Here is a 13,349-nt window from a genome sequence, read left to right on the forward strand (position 1 = left end):
CCATGTAATTGGCATATTTCCTTATGGGACTGGAAGATGATAGTGAAATTCTGTGATCAAGAGCATTTATTCCTAACTGAGAATGAAGGAAATCTTCCTTATTCCATCCTAGTTTCACCTGCCATTTTGTGACCCACTGATCTCACCTGTAGGCAGCAGAGGACGGGCACAACTTTGTCCAAGATCAGACACATCATCCATCATTACAGTAAGAAGAACGTTACAGATGTTTAAGTCTACCATTTTGAAAAGTCAGCCTTTCAATTCCCTTCAAACAGTTGTTTCCTTAAGGCAACTTCTGTCTTAAGATCAGTAGTACCTATGTATCAGCTACTGTTCCTTTCTATTCCGAGATACAGATACTAAGAATTGGAGTTTAATTAGCTTTATTTTAAAATAAAGTCCAGAATCAACTAATGCTGTTTCTCAGTCTGAAAAAAATGTTAAAAAACTGTTAAAGAACAGAGAGATAAAAGACAAGCTGTGTTTCTCAAGATCTGGCTTCTAACATTCAGAAGTCTGTTGAAATGCTACACTGCTAATACAAGCACAAAACTACAATTCCTGTGCTGCCGCCATGCTGTTTTTGTATGAACAGAAGAACAGCTGTAATATCCATGTCCTTTGTTATAGGGTCAACTTTGATAACTTACCCTCTTTTATCAACATTTCTGCTGTTAAAATAAGGCTTGTGTGTGGTAATTCTGCCTGCCATCAACAGTGAAGTGAGTTAATCAGCTCTTCAGATCTCTGTGAGTATTAAGCTTGCAACTCAAGATTGTTCAGTAAAAGATGAGACGCCTACAGCCGGTGTGTTTGAGAGACAGCCAGTCAGGGATGCCACTCAGAACTAGTCCTCCCTTGTGGTAAACATGGGAAGCTGCTTTATGATCATTTTCTTTGAAATTCCTTCAGTCAAGTTCAATTAAACTGGAAATGTATCTGAGATTGTTACTGATAAAATGTAGTTTTATTAAATTATAAATTCTGTAACAAAAACAAGACAGATCAAGAAAGATCTCAATAAACAAAACTACAAGGACTAGATGGCAAAGCCAGTGAAAAAGCCATGGAGAGTGTAAAGGTAAGGATTTCCAACACAAGTTAACAGCATTTTTACATTTCCATTGAAAGAAGGTAAATGATTGCTCTTGTCTAGTAAAAACACATTTTAACTCCAAACTCACATCTATTTTCTCACATTAAATTAAGCATCCTGCTCACACCCAACACCTTGCCTGATTCCACATAGCTTTAGTGTTCTTTTCATACATCAATCCATGCAGAAAGTAGTAAGACACTTAATGCAACAGTCAGATAATGAAGACAATTCAAGTTGTACAGTAGATATACATTGGCCAAAAAGGGATAGAGTATCTTCAAGGGGAAAATGCTACAAAATAGACACAAGACATTTTCAAGAAAACTGGGCATTGCTAAACAGCTTTCAAACCATTAACAGGACAACCCAGTTTCCTAGAGTTAAGAGTCTTCCAGCTGAGACATGTTAAGAGACTTAAGTTAAAACAGGCCAAATCTCTTTTCTCCCCTTCACCCCACCCTCCCACCAAACACGCTGCTAGGTTTGAGTGCAATGCCAATGGGGACAGAAAATTTACAGAAAATTACAACTGAGTTTTTTTTTTTCGCATGGCTCTAGATTTAAACTTCAGTGACTGTGCACTGTCCATCTGGCCTTCTAGATCTTACACTCGTGTTTGCCACCCCACCCCCTGCCCCTGGTCTATCTGCTCCTGCCTGGCTTGCAGCAGCACTCAAGTGTCTCTGCTGACCAGAGGACAGGTGTTGCTGAAGGTGGGCAGACACATCCTCGCTGTCGCTGCTGGCATCCGATTCGGTCTCCTCCACAGAGGTGTCGGGGGCTGGCACCCTACCAGAAGATGATGATTCGTGGTCTTCTTCTCCCTCTCCCCTGTGACTCCTTTCAGCCATACTGTCTCCATTTATTTGCAACTGGGCAAAAGAGTTCTCTAGAGAATTGCTTGCATCAGGTGACGGCGTCGAAGGGCTCACGAGCTGGCCATCCAGTGCAGGTAGGGGCCTCACAGAAATGGCTGCTAGAGGCTGCACAGCTGCAGCCCCTGGAGTCAGTGTGCTGTCCGCACCGTCAGCGGAGCTCTCTCGTGCCAGGTTGACAGTGTTGGTGTCACAGTCCAGCCTCAGTCCAGCCACTCCCTTCTTTGGTATATCTATTATGTCCCGTTTTATTTTTCTGCGACGTCCATGCTCATTTCTCCTATACTGAACCATATTCTCAAGGTCTGCCACGTATAAAAAACCAGCAATTAGCATTTCAGTGCTCTTTTTACCCTTGGAAAAGGCATCTTCCAGCTCTCTGCTGGTACGTTCATCGTACTGCCACCAGCCATTTCTACCTTCATAGTACCAAGCATATTCTCCATTGCCTCTGCTTGCTGCTTTGAGTTCTTCAGGTGACAATAAGGTTGGCTTGTCAAGGAAATCCTCAGGAATCTCCTGCCGGCAGAGTGCACATCGTTTCCCAAGCCAAGAAGCGCCCTTAACACACAGATAGCAGAAAACATGTTTACAGGGCAGACTTACTGGATGGACACACGTTTGCAGACAGATAGCACATTCAGGGACTTGCAGGGAAGGTGCTGCATTGGTACATGACTCATTTGTCTTCCTGTTTGTGGGAAGCATGTTGATCGAATGATCTATTTCGCCACAGCCAGCCATCCTGCAGAGGATCAAAGAAATTTAAATCAGTTTATTCTGTCAACTTAAACTAGCACCTAGCATCACATTTCACCTCAACAATCCACACAATGAGATATTTACTTCAAATTAAACAAGTTACTGTTTCCTGAGATGATGGACTACACGGAGATTTCTTTTGCTGATCACCAACCTTTTATCTGTTTAATTTGCAGCATGCTAACATACCAAGTCAGAAAACAAACTTTGGAATTCCCTCTGTTCACTCCCTGAAGTAGAGTTGAATGGACCTTCAGCCAACCAGTTACTCTGGTACCTCCTTAAAGAAATTTTGGTTCTTTCCTCAAGAGGTAACATAGCTGCAAATTGAACTTGAACAAACTCTCTTCAGACTATAGGTGATCATCTGTTTGATTAAGGGACTCCCTGAACAGTATCTCAGACTAGGTTTACACAATAGAAAATAAGCCTGACAGCAGCACCCAGCTGAAGAGTTCCCCCAGTCTGTTTCTCAGTTCCCTTCCACCATGGTACACTACCCTCAAACTGAGCTCAGAACAACCACAGGGATGCAAGAAGAACCAGATCTGAAAACTGAGGTGGCCTTTTCAGAAAATACCCTGGACTCCTTTTCTTTACACATCAAGTGAACTCCCTGAGATACAAGTACCTCTCGAAAGGAATCACTGCAGACCAGCAGAAGCAGCAGTGTATTGTAGAAGACACGCAACTCTGATCTGACTGGCTTGTGAAGTAATTGCCTTTACTTTTCCTGGCCATATCTTATTTCTGTTATTAAAGATGATTTTGTAACTGTAAAAGAATGGGGAATGCAAAACTGCATCACTTTGGCACCATGTAGGATTTAAGCAGTTGAAAAATTCTAGCCTAAATATGCAAATGCTTTCTCAACTACATTTTTGCCATGGCAATCTTTCACGGTCTGTTTCATGGTAATTTTTCTTTTATTTATTAACAATCAAAACCAAATACCAGATACCAAATGAAGGAGGAGAATAGGCTCTGGAGAGTGGGGCCTAAAAACGTGCCTTTTTTATTTAAAATCCCCAAGAAACTTCAAGACTGATATTCAACAAAACAGCCTTTCAGTGAAAGTAGTCTTTGTTGTACGGGCAGCCAGCTAGGAATAGTTCATGCAAAACTACTACAAGCATGTGGGCCAGAAGGGACCTTCAGAGTCACCTAGTCCAGTCTCCTGCTCCACATGGCACCAACACCAATGCTAGATGAGACCAGCTATGGCTTTGTCTAGCTGGGTTTTTTTGAAATCTGCAAGGATGGAAATACCACAGGCTCCCTGGACAGCCTGTTCTAATGTTATATACATTTCTAACAAAATGTGTAACCTCAAGAGAAAATGCCTAGTATTACTGTAAAAGCTTCCACTGATATATGCTGGGATTAAACAAAAACCTATGCCTCAGTATCTATATTTATCTTTACAATAATGTATCATGTGCTATTTACTTACAACATTTTTCTGTATGCTGTTTCCTTCTATCACTAAAATTTCCTCTTCAAAGACCAATGCCTCTTTAATCCTTTTTTTATCAAATAATTATTTTAAAAGCTCTACAGCTCAGCTTTTTCCTGAAGCAGCACAAAATTGTATCCATCTACGTTTCAGTTTCATATCTGAATTTCTTTTTCTGAGATTAATGACCAATCTGCATAACAGTTCTTAAATCAGCATGCCAGATACATACACAGCATTACCTACCAGCTGGCAACTGTGATTTTACTGAACAGCACACATCTGTGAGATCCATTCTAACAATGTTGTGAACAAGTTGCTTTTTGGAAGCCGCACACTTCTGAGGATGTATTTTACAACAGATTTTTATAGCAAATGTTGGGGTTTACACCAAGAAACTTATTGAGATTTCAGACTACCACAAACACAACCCAACCGTCATTTCACAACAGAAGAGCTGAAAGAGAAATCCATTTATTGATTGATTTTTGCTAACCATGGCTGAGGGAAAGGATCTTAATTTTCAAGTGCCCCCACAATGAGATAGTACAATGCAAAAAAGCACAGCAGCAGAGCTTTTGACTTCCATGCTACAGTTTTAGAAAAGGATGCTTCTCCCTGAATATGCTTTATAAAATTATCTTTTCAGAGTGAAAGAAAAGATTAAAACAACCTGTAGGTAAGTAACTTCTACACAAGTCGCCTACATAATTAAGATTTGGGAGGTGATTAAAATTCAATAAACGGATCAAAAGGCAATGCACAAACCAAATTGTGATACCATGAGCTAAACTAAAGCGTTTACCCTGAGGTAAACTAAAAGAAGGATTAAAAGTTCTCACCTGTTTACTGAAAGCAAAAAATGCTAACATTTGAACTGTGCTCAATAGGTCACCCATTAATTTGAGGGATCTTTGGGGTCCCTTACTAGATCAAGATAATAATGCAGAATATGAAAATGAGTAAATGCTTTTTCTCGAAATTCCTACTTGATTTTTAATGACTCTAAGGAAAATGTTATGTATAAAATTAATAGAGCTGGAGGAGCAAACCCTTATCTCTAAAAGTGCTCTGCAGGAACATAAAACTCTGATACGATAAGCACAACTGCAGTTGCATGTGCTCAGAATGCAGGACAATTATGCACTTGAAGATTTATATCAACTACACGGATTCTGTCTCACTTTTTGTTTTTAAAGCATGATGCTATTTTTTTTTTAATTTACCTTCTTAATACCAAATCTAGGTCATGGGGTTTGTTTACAAACTGGTAAGGGACGTACATGTAGGTTTTTACTGAAGAGGTAATCCTTCAGAACCGAGGACAAACATCTTGGACTGCTATTCTGCTATGTTATGGCTGTGGAAGCACTTCCACTGCAACTTCATGGTACTAAGAACTAAACAAAACTGACCACACAGTATTTTTCCTGAAATTAAAAGTAGTATTTTGTAACAAGGTTCAATCAAAACAGGCTTTATATCAGAACTGTTATCAAATAAGAAAGCTCTATTTTTGGGGGGATTGGGTTCCCTTTAAAACCCTCCTGGCATCATAGAAAATCATATTCTTGATTACTGATTACTTGACTAAGAATTAACTAAACACAAGGAATAATTCTAAAAATAATTTTATTTTAAGTATTTAGATCCTCAATTCAGGTATAAATAAGGGACCAAAAAGAACCTGAACTCTGCATTTTAACAAGCACAGCCTAAAACCGATGGAAACAGTATGGAATTAGGCCAAAATCTTACAAGATCCCACCTCTTGTGGTTTTTATTGGCAATATTAAATAATACAGGTAATTTCTAAGCTATGGGTCCTTCATCAATACATGAAGTATGGAAGAGGTGATGTGTAACAATTACATGAAAAGACCCCAGGCCTTCTTGGACTCTAATGGAAGAAAATGTAAATTCCCACAAAACCACTTCAAATTCCAGGTCAAATTATAACTCCAACTAAGCAGTCCATCAAGGAGCTGACATGTTTAAGTTCATTAACAAAACAACAGCTTACTTTTTCTTAGTAATTTCTACTGAAGCATGAAGACTGAAATGTCCTCTCTTCAGACGTCTCCAGCTAGGATGGCAGGTGCTCCTTCCCAAGGCTGGCTCATTCCTGACTTGTCCTGCTCAGTGGTACACTACAGCGTTTCAGCTTCCCTGCAAACTAACAGAAAGCAAACAATAGCACCATTACAATGTTGTCCAGAGGTACGAGCAAGCAAAATACAATGCCACGGTTCTGTTACAAAAAGGAAATTACAATGCTTTTATTTACTTGATGTATGTTATTTTCAATAAAACTATCACCGGACTTCTGTTTCATTTTTTGTCATCATCAATTTTGATCCACAGTATTTATTTTGATGTCTGTCTCAAAAAAATCATCTTTTTTTAAGCATTATAAAAGGAAATTATTTTTTACTACAGTAAGTTAATTGCTCATTTCCAAATAGTGACCTCACAAAAGGAGTAAAAGATCAAAGTTTGGAGCATGTTATGTTTATGCAAATTTAACTCTAATAAATTATCCCTTATATTTAGGAAATTTAGAAAGTCACAATGGCTTCCTAGAGCTTTTTATAAAACTATCTGTTTGATACCATCCCAAAGGACCATCTAGCTCTGTGTGTTATCCTGACACAGACTAGTATCAGATGCTTAAGGAAAAGCAGTGTGCATGAACAGCTGATTTCCCCCAATTCTCCCCCATATTTCAATCAGAAATTTGCCTCTTCATATTTCAAGGCTCAGATCTTTGAATCCCCATCCTCTTATATGGAGATCATTGCATCATTAATGAATGAACCTCAGAACATTCAGCACTTTCTTCTTAATAAACCTACAATTGTATGTCCTCATACCAGCTTATAAACAAACTCTATGACCTATATTTGATACCTGCCAAGGTAAATAAACAACAAAAATTAATTAGGACCTTCCTCTACTTATTTCTTTAAAATGTCCTGATGGGCTCCAAGATTCAACAATGCAAAGAGTTTCTAAAAAAGAGGACAAGGATGCAACTCAGCCTCCACACCTCAGAGGTAATACACCCCTCTTCAGGCTAGCAGATGATGTCAGTCATGTATTTGGTGAATGCCACCAACCACTTCACACAAACCTAATAATCACTAAGTGCCACTAAGTGCCTAACAAATACCTTAAAAGTTCCTACAGCAGGAATCTTCAAACTGCAGAAAGGGAAGAGAGACCATCACTGCAATCAGAAGGGGAAGAGAGACCATCACTCTTGCATTCTCACAACCTAATCATCAAAGTCTTGACCTAAGAGAACCACCTGCAGCAAATCTTCTGTAAAAAGACAGATGAGCTATGGAATCACGTCTTCCTTTTGGTCTGTAGCTTTCTTTTTGATGATTGTCAAACATCTTGAACTACAGTTTCCAGTTGCTGCAGAACATTATATATAGGAATGATTTGAAGTAGACCTGAGAATGTTGCCTCTTTGATTTCAATTTGTTCAAGGAAAGAATCATTTCAGCATAAATACAGTGCAGAGCAGACATGTAAGAGTCAAGTAAAGTCAGGAAGTGATAAGTCCCTGAAAGAAGATGGAGCACAACAGTGCTCTGTGCTATAGCCCTTTATCAAATGATCGAATATTTATCATTAATATCAGAGTGTTCAGATGACTTCAGTGCATGAAGCATTACTCAAATATGTTATTTTCTTTATAGCTGAGCTCCATGTAACATTTTGTACAGCTATTTTTAGAATGAGCTCCAAAGGAAAAATGCAAAAATTAACAAGCCTATCCACACCTTTTCTCCCCTCATAGTTCTAGCAGATTTTCTTTCTTCACACATCAATCTGAAACCAAGAGCAGCAATCGTGTTAGAATTGTGGCTCTACTAATCCACTGAGACAAGATACTATATTTTCCATGATCAAAGAGACAGCTGCAACAAGCTTGATGCTCTGGGTGTGGTATTCAGTCCTTCATCTTGGAGCTGGCTTTCTGTTACTTCAATAGGTATCACCTGAAGCCTTTTATCTGCTCCCTCTCATAACGCACTACTAGAGGTAGCGCATCATAAAACCAAATGCTATGTGGAGATGGCAGAAAAAGGCTGGGTCAGTTCTCAGAGATTTCTTAGTAAATAAAAATGCATACACATTTTCAAGATATGTAATTATACCTAGAAGAAGCCAAGGAAGGCGTAATTACAGGATTGTGATAAGGCAACCTTCCAACTGCAGCAAAGGTCTTGAAAAGAACTAGTTCACACACTGACATCAAATAACCTCTATATTTCATGTCATTGCTACTTATTTAATAAGCCAGTACTGAAAATTCTACTAAATGGACTGACAAACCCTTGTGGTTACACACACGCCCCTTTTTGGATGATGACGCCTCCTTTGAAGTCACCTGGGCAAGGGCTGTGTTCTATAATTAGCAATTAATTTTCTCTTTTTCCTGTACTATGAGGAGTTATGCTATCTGCAGCAATCCCTTCCTAAACGCCTGCATCCTACCACATACTGATTTTGAAACTGTAAAGATGCAACAGACAGAAGGACAGTGTCACTGGTCAGGACCATCCCCATCCAAACTGAGGCTCAGCCAGCATGGAACTGTTCTCTTTGTCCCCTCGAAAGTCTCTCAGGATGTTTACTGTCCACTTCTTCCATGCTTTAAGAATTTGAAGTGCTGGACTTCCTACCAGACCTATCTCCCAAAATGACTTCAGGCTCTCCTTAAGAACAATATTAAGCTTTTACTAGGTCAAGATAGAATGAAACCACTTCTAGTCAGTTCAGCCAACTGTGCTCGTTAAATTATGAAACCCAGTAAATTATCAGCAACAGCACAATTTTTCCACCCTTATTCCTTTAGGAAAAAAACCATCAACAATTACAAACCCTCACCCCAACTAACAACTAACCAACCCACTGAAACCAAAATCAGAAGCATACATATTTAGGAAGCCAGCTCCTACATATTGATGAAGAGTTACCCATAGTCTTAAGCTTTCTCTGCAAGTAAAATCTTAGCTTTCTAAAAACACACAAGTGCAACACTGGTGAATTCAACAAACATCAGCCTATTAATGAGTCTTACTTCAAATAATAGAAATCTAGGAATACTGCAACTCCATACACATTATTTTAAAATAGCTCTCACAAATTTATCAATTCCTCCCTTGAAAACTCAGCAGAGTAACAGCATTCTTTGACAAGAATAAATGCTCTTCTGTAATTAAACACTTGGATTTTTTTTCCATCAAGCTCCCCAATTTTTAACTCAATTGGTGGGTAGGAGGGGAAAATGATCCCCGGAATTTTGCCCTTCCCCCCAAGTAACCATGAGGCAGACAGTGTGGGAAGAAAGAAGGCAGCTGTTTTATCTAATAAGAAAGTCACTCTCCTGTCTGATGGTCTGCTAGTGTCAATACACTACCAGCTCAAGGTACTGAGTCTCATCAGATATGTTTAAAACCGTCCCTGGTACTGGACAGCACAACAGATAAATAACTTCACTGTTTCCCCTCCTTGCCTACTTTTTTCTACCTGTTTCTTAAACTTGGAATATTCTCAGGAATTGCTGATTGTGATGAGGCTCCAGGTTGCCTGTCATTCCTTATCACTGGCTACTGCATATTAGTAAACCCCAACACTTATATCTACACTTGGAATTGAATCATAGAAGAATAGTCAAGTGCAAAACAGTCAGCCATTTCAGTATTAAAATGCTACATGTATTGAAAATGAGGTTGTTCCCTATGCTACAATTGGAGCACTGACCTTGAATTTTGAGCATATATCCTGTTTCAATCTATTTAAGAAAAATATTAATTTCTCACTCAAAAGCAAAAGTGTGCAAAAATGAATCAGAAACTGGTTCATCTTAAGAAAATCAAATAAGTACAGGGACATCTCTTCATGTATATATAAAGACTTGATTAACACACACAGAAGAGAGGAAAAAAAAATCAATTTCAATATGAAGACTTTTCCAGGGGCTCACTACTCAATAGGCTATAAAAATACTGCAGTTCCAGGTCTTTAAATAAATGACAATTCAATTACATCTAAATTGATGCGATATGTTTTGAAGGAAACAAGAACAAACTTTTTTTTCCACTCACCACAGACTTTGTATTATAGCAATTTAAACAACTAGCACTTCATGAGACTTGGAAAAAAACTACACTATTAAACACACAAGACTATAAAGCAAGTTCTTGCAAAAACGTTCAATATTTAAGATTTATTCAAAATTACTAAATGAGGATTCAGATTTCAGCATGTCTTCAATACTATCTCACGCTGTAATTTTTGGTACCGCATTTCTAGAGATGCTTCAGAATCTATTTTTGAGTAGCTCACCGTCCAGATGCAGCAGCTAACAAAGCAAGAAGGATCGGATTTTTAGTATTACAAACCTGACAGAGGCAAAACGTTTTAAAGCTCTGCTCCCTACACCTCCTTGTAATCGTTAATACACAACTGCATATTACACACCAGTAACAAAACCTACAGCGTTGCTTGGGCATATCACTGAAAAGCTGTACTAAGATTAAAATCCCCCACAGTTTCAGTTTAACTATTTCACCATTCCGATCGTCTTATTCGTACAAAACCCTCGTATTCAGTTAATGTTTTTCAGTGGCGGCAACACCTACCGCGCCGAAAGCGGGACCCGCTTTCACATTTCACGTCCCCTTCCAACATTCCGAAGGGATGCAAAGCAAACACTTGAGCCGAGCGGTCAAGCACAAAGCAACAAAAGCACTTCCATCGGGAACCCTTGGCTACTTCTGTCCGGTGCTCCGCGCCGCGCTGCCGTGCCCGCCCGAGCCGCTGCGCTGACGCCGCCGGCGGCAGTGACCGAGGCCGGCCGGGCACAGCGGGGACACCGAGGGGCCAAGCCACACACACCGGAGCGCTGCTCATCGCCCCGGGAACTGGAGCGCTGCGCCGGCTCGGCCAGGGCATTCCGCCACGCGTGACGCCGCCACGGCTCATGCTCCTGACCTAATTTACTGCCCAGCACAACGAAACCCCCGACTCACAGAACCGATACGCTTGGAAGAGACCTCCGGCCATGGAGTCCAGCCTAAGCCCGGGCCCGGTCAGGCACTCTGCGCGCACCTCGCTCCGCACCGGCGTGGTTGCGCCGCCTCCTGCAGGGCCACGGCTCCGCGGAAGGGGGCCTGGCCGGCAGGAGGGACCGGGAGGCTCTGCCGGCGGTCCCGGCTCTCCCTGCCAGCCTCCCGGAGCGGGGCCTTGGGAAGGGCTCCCGACCGAGCTCCGCGGCCCCGACACCCGGCACGTGACCCCGCGGGCGGGGCGGCGCCGGGCGACACCCCCCACCCGCCCCGCCGCCAAAACAATGCCGGGCAGGGCTCTGCCCGCCGGGCGGCCGCCCCTCGCTCCGCTCGGCTCAGACGGCCTTTTGTTCAGGGCACTCACCCGCGCGGGAAGGCCGCGGCGCCCGCTCCAGCTCGGCCGGCGGCGGAGGGGCGAGGGGAGGCAGCACCGCCTCGGCCCCGGGCGGCCGTGCAGGGGGCGCTGTCGGAGCGGCCTTTGGTGGCCGAGACCTCCGCCGCCGCCGCCGCCGCCGCCACCGCCACCGCCTCCCCCCGACCGCTCCGGCTCGGGCGCGCCCGCGGCGGCGCGGGGACTCACCCGCCGGGCCGGCCCGCGCCGCTCGGCTCGGCTCCGCTCGGGCCCGCTGCGCTCCGCCCGCCGCCACCTGCCGCTCCCTCCGGCCCCGCCGCCGGGACCGCGGGACGCGCCGACGTCACGCGCGGGCCGGGGCGGCCGAACGCGCCACTGTGACGCCGCCGCGGCGGGGGCGGGGCCAGGGGCGGGGCCGGGCGCGTGAGGCCGCGCCCCGGGCCATGGCGGTGTCATTGCGTCCCCGCGCGGCTCGGGCCGCACCCGCGCTGAGGGGAAGTGGAAGGGCCCGGCCTGTACCCTGTGGGAGAAGGTGCCAGGCGGTCGGGAGGGCCCCGCCTCCACACCTGGGGTCCCTTTCCCGGCCCCCCTGCCCAAGTCGTGCCGCCTTCTGGCGGGCTGACCGTGGCTGGACGCCAGCCGCCCTCTAAAGCCGCCCTGGCACTGCCTCCGCAGCTGGGCAGGGGAGGGGCTGTACAACGAGAGGCTCGTGGGTCGAGATCAGGACAGGATGAGATCACTCACGAATTGCCGTCATGGGCAAAGGAATCTTGACGTGGGAAGATTTAATACCAGTCAAATCAGAGCAGGATCATGAGACATAAAACCAAATCTAAAAACACTACCCTTGCCTTCCTTTTTTCCAAGCTGATTTTTGGCTTCCCACTCTTGGTTTTTTGGGATGCAGTTCTTCAGGAACAGCCTGCTCCAGTAGGTGCCCCCTCAGGGTCACAAGTCCTGCCAGCAACCCTGCTCTGGTGTGGGCTCCTCTCTCCCTGGGGCCACAGATCCTTACAGGAATCTGATCCAGCACAGGCTCCCCACAGGGTCACAGCCTCCTTTGGGCACCCACCTGCTCTGCCCTGGGGTCCTGCATGGGCTGGGGTGGATCTCTGCTCCCCCATGGCCCTCCCTGGGCTGCAGGGACACAGCTCCTCACCACGGTCTGCACCAGGGGCTGCAGGGGGGTCTCTGTTCAGTGCCTGGAGCAGCTCCTCATCCTCCTTCATTGGTCTTGGGGTCTGCAGAGTTGTTGCTCTCACTCCCACTCTTCAAATGAAATTGTTGTGCAGATTTTTTTCCCTTTCTTAAATCTGTTATCCCACAGGCACTACCCCTGTCACTGACAGGCTGAATCTTGGGTCCATCCTGCAGCTGTCTGACACTGGCTCTGTCAGACACAGGGGAGCCTTCTGGAAGTTTGTCACTGTAGCTCCCTCCCCAAGCCCCTGCCAGTGCCAAAACCTTGCCACACAAACCAAATACACCAGAAATGAGGGGGAGCCTCAGTTGTATGCATTCCCTGGAGCTTTCTGACCAGAAAAAGTAGGCAGGCATGCTTCCTTAGGATTCATTGTTCCTGGTGGCAGTGCTGGGGAAGACGAACTTGCAGAGCTGTGTCATGCTTGACTAATGTGAAGGCAGGCTGCAGTTGCCCTTGTTCCCACTGATAAGGCCACATAGTGGATTCAGCAGGAGGTACGAAGAGTTGCTG

At 44.0% G+C, this 13,349-nt stretch overlaps 1 protein-coding gene across 8 annotated transcripts; it reads right to left on the minus strand.

Annotated features, from left to right (window-relative positions):
- Positions 1-943: 943 nt before the first annotated feature.
- Positions 944-11,922, minus strand: RNF146 (ring finger protein 146). 8 transcript variants are annotated; one of them, XM_054279920.1, is made up of 4 exons: positions 11,248-11,291; positions 10,457-10,577; positions 6,219-6,371; positions 944-2,722 (listed from the first exon to the last, which is right to left on the minus strand). In XM_054279920.1, exon 4 carries the CDS (start codon positions 2,719-2,721, stop codon positions 1,663-1,665), a length of 1,059 nt encoding a protein of 352 aa, XP_054135895.1. In that variant the 5' UTR covers position 2,722; positions 6,219-6,371; positions 10,457-10,577; positions 11,248-11,291; the 3' UTR covers positions 944-1,662. The 8 variants fall into 8 exon arrangements, with proteins under 8 accessions (XP_054135895.1, XP_054135899.1, XP_054135898.1 ...); XM_054279924.1 differs by lacking the exons at positions 10,457-10,577; positions 11,248-11,291 and adding an exon at positions 11,864-11,922; XM_054279923.1 differs by lacking the exons at positions 10,457-10,577; positions 11,248-11,291 and adding an exon at positions 11,648-11,742.
- Positions 11,923-13,349: the final 1,427 nt, after the last annotated feature.

This window comes from Melozone crissalis, unplaced genomic scaffold (assembly GCF_028551555.1).
Source record: "Melozone crissalis strain CALT ecotype California unplaced genomic scaffold, PUWL_Pcris_2 ptg000027l_1, whole genome shotgun sequence".
In the NCBI taxonomy this organism is placed as follows: domain Eukaryota; kingdom Metazoa; phylum Chordata; class Aves; order Passeriformes; family Passerellidae; genus Melozone; species Melozone crissalis.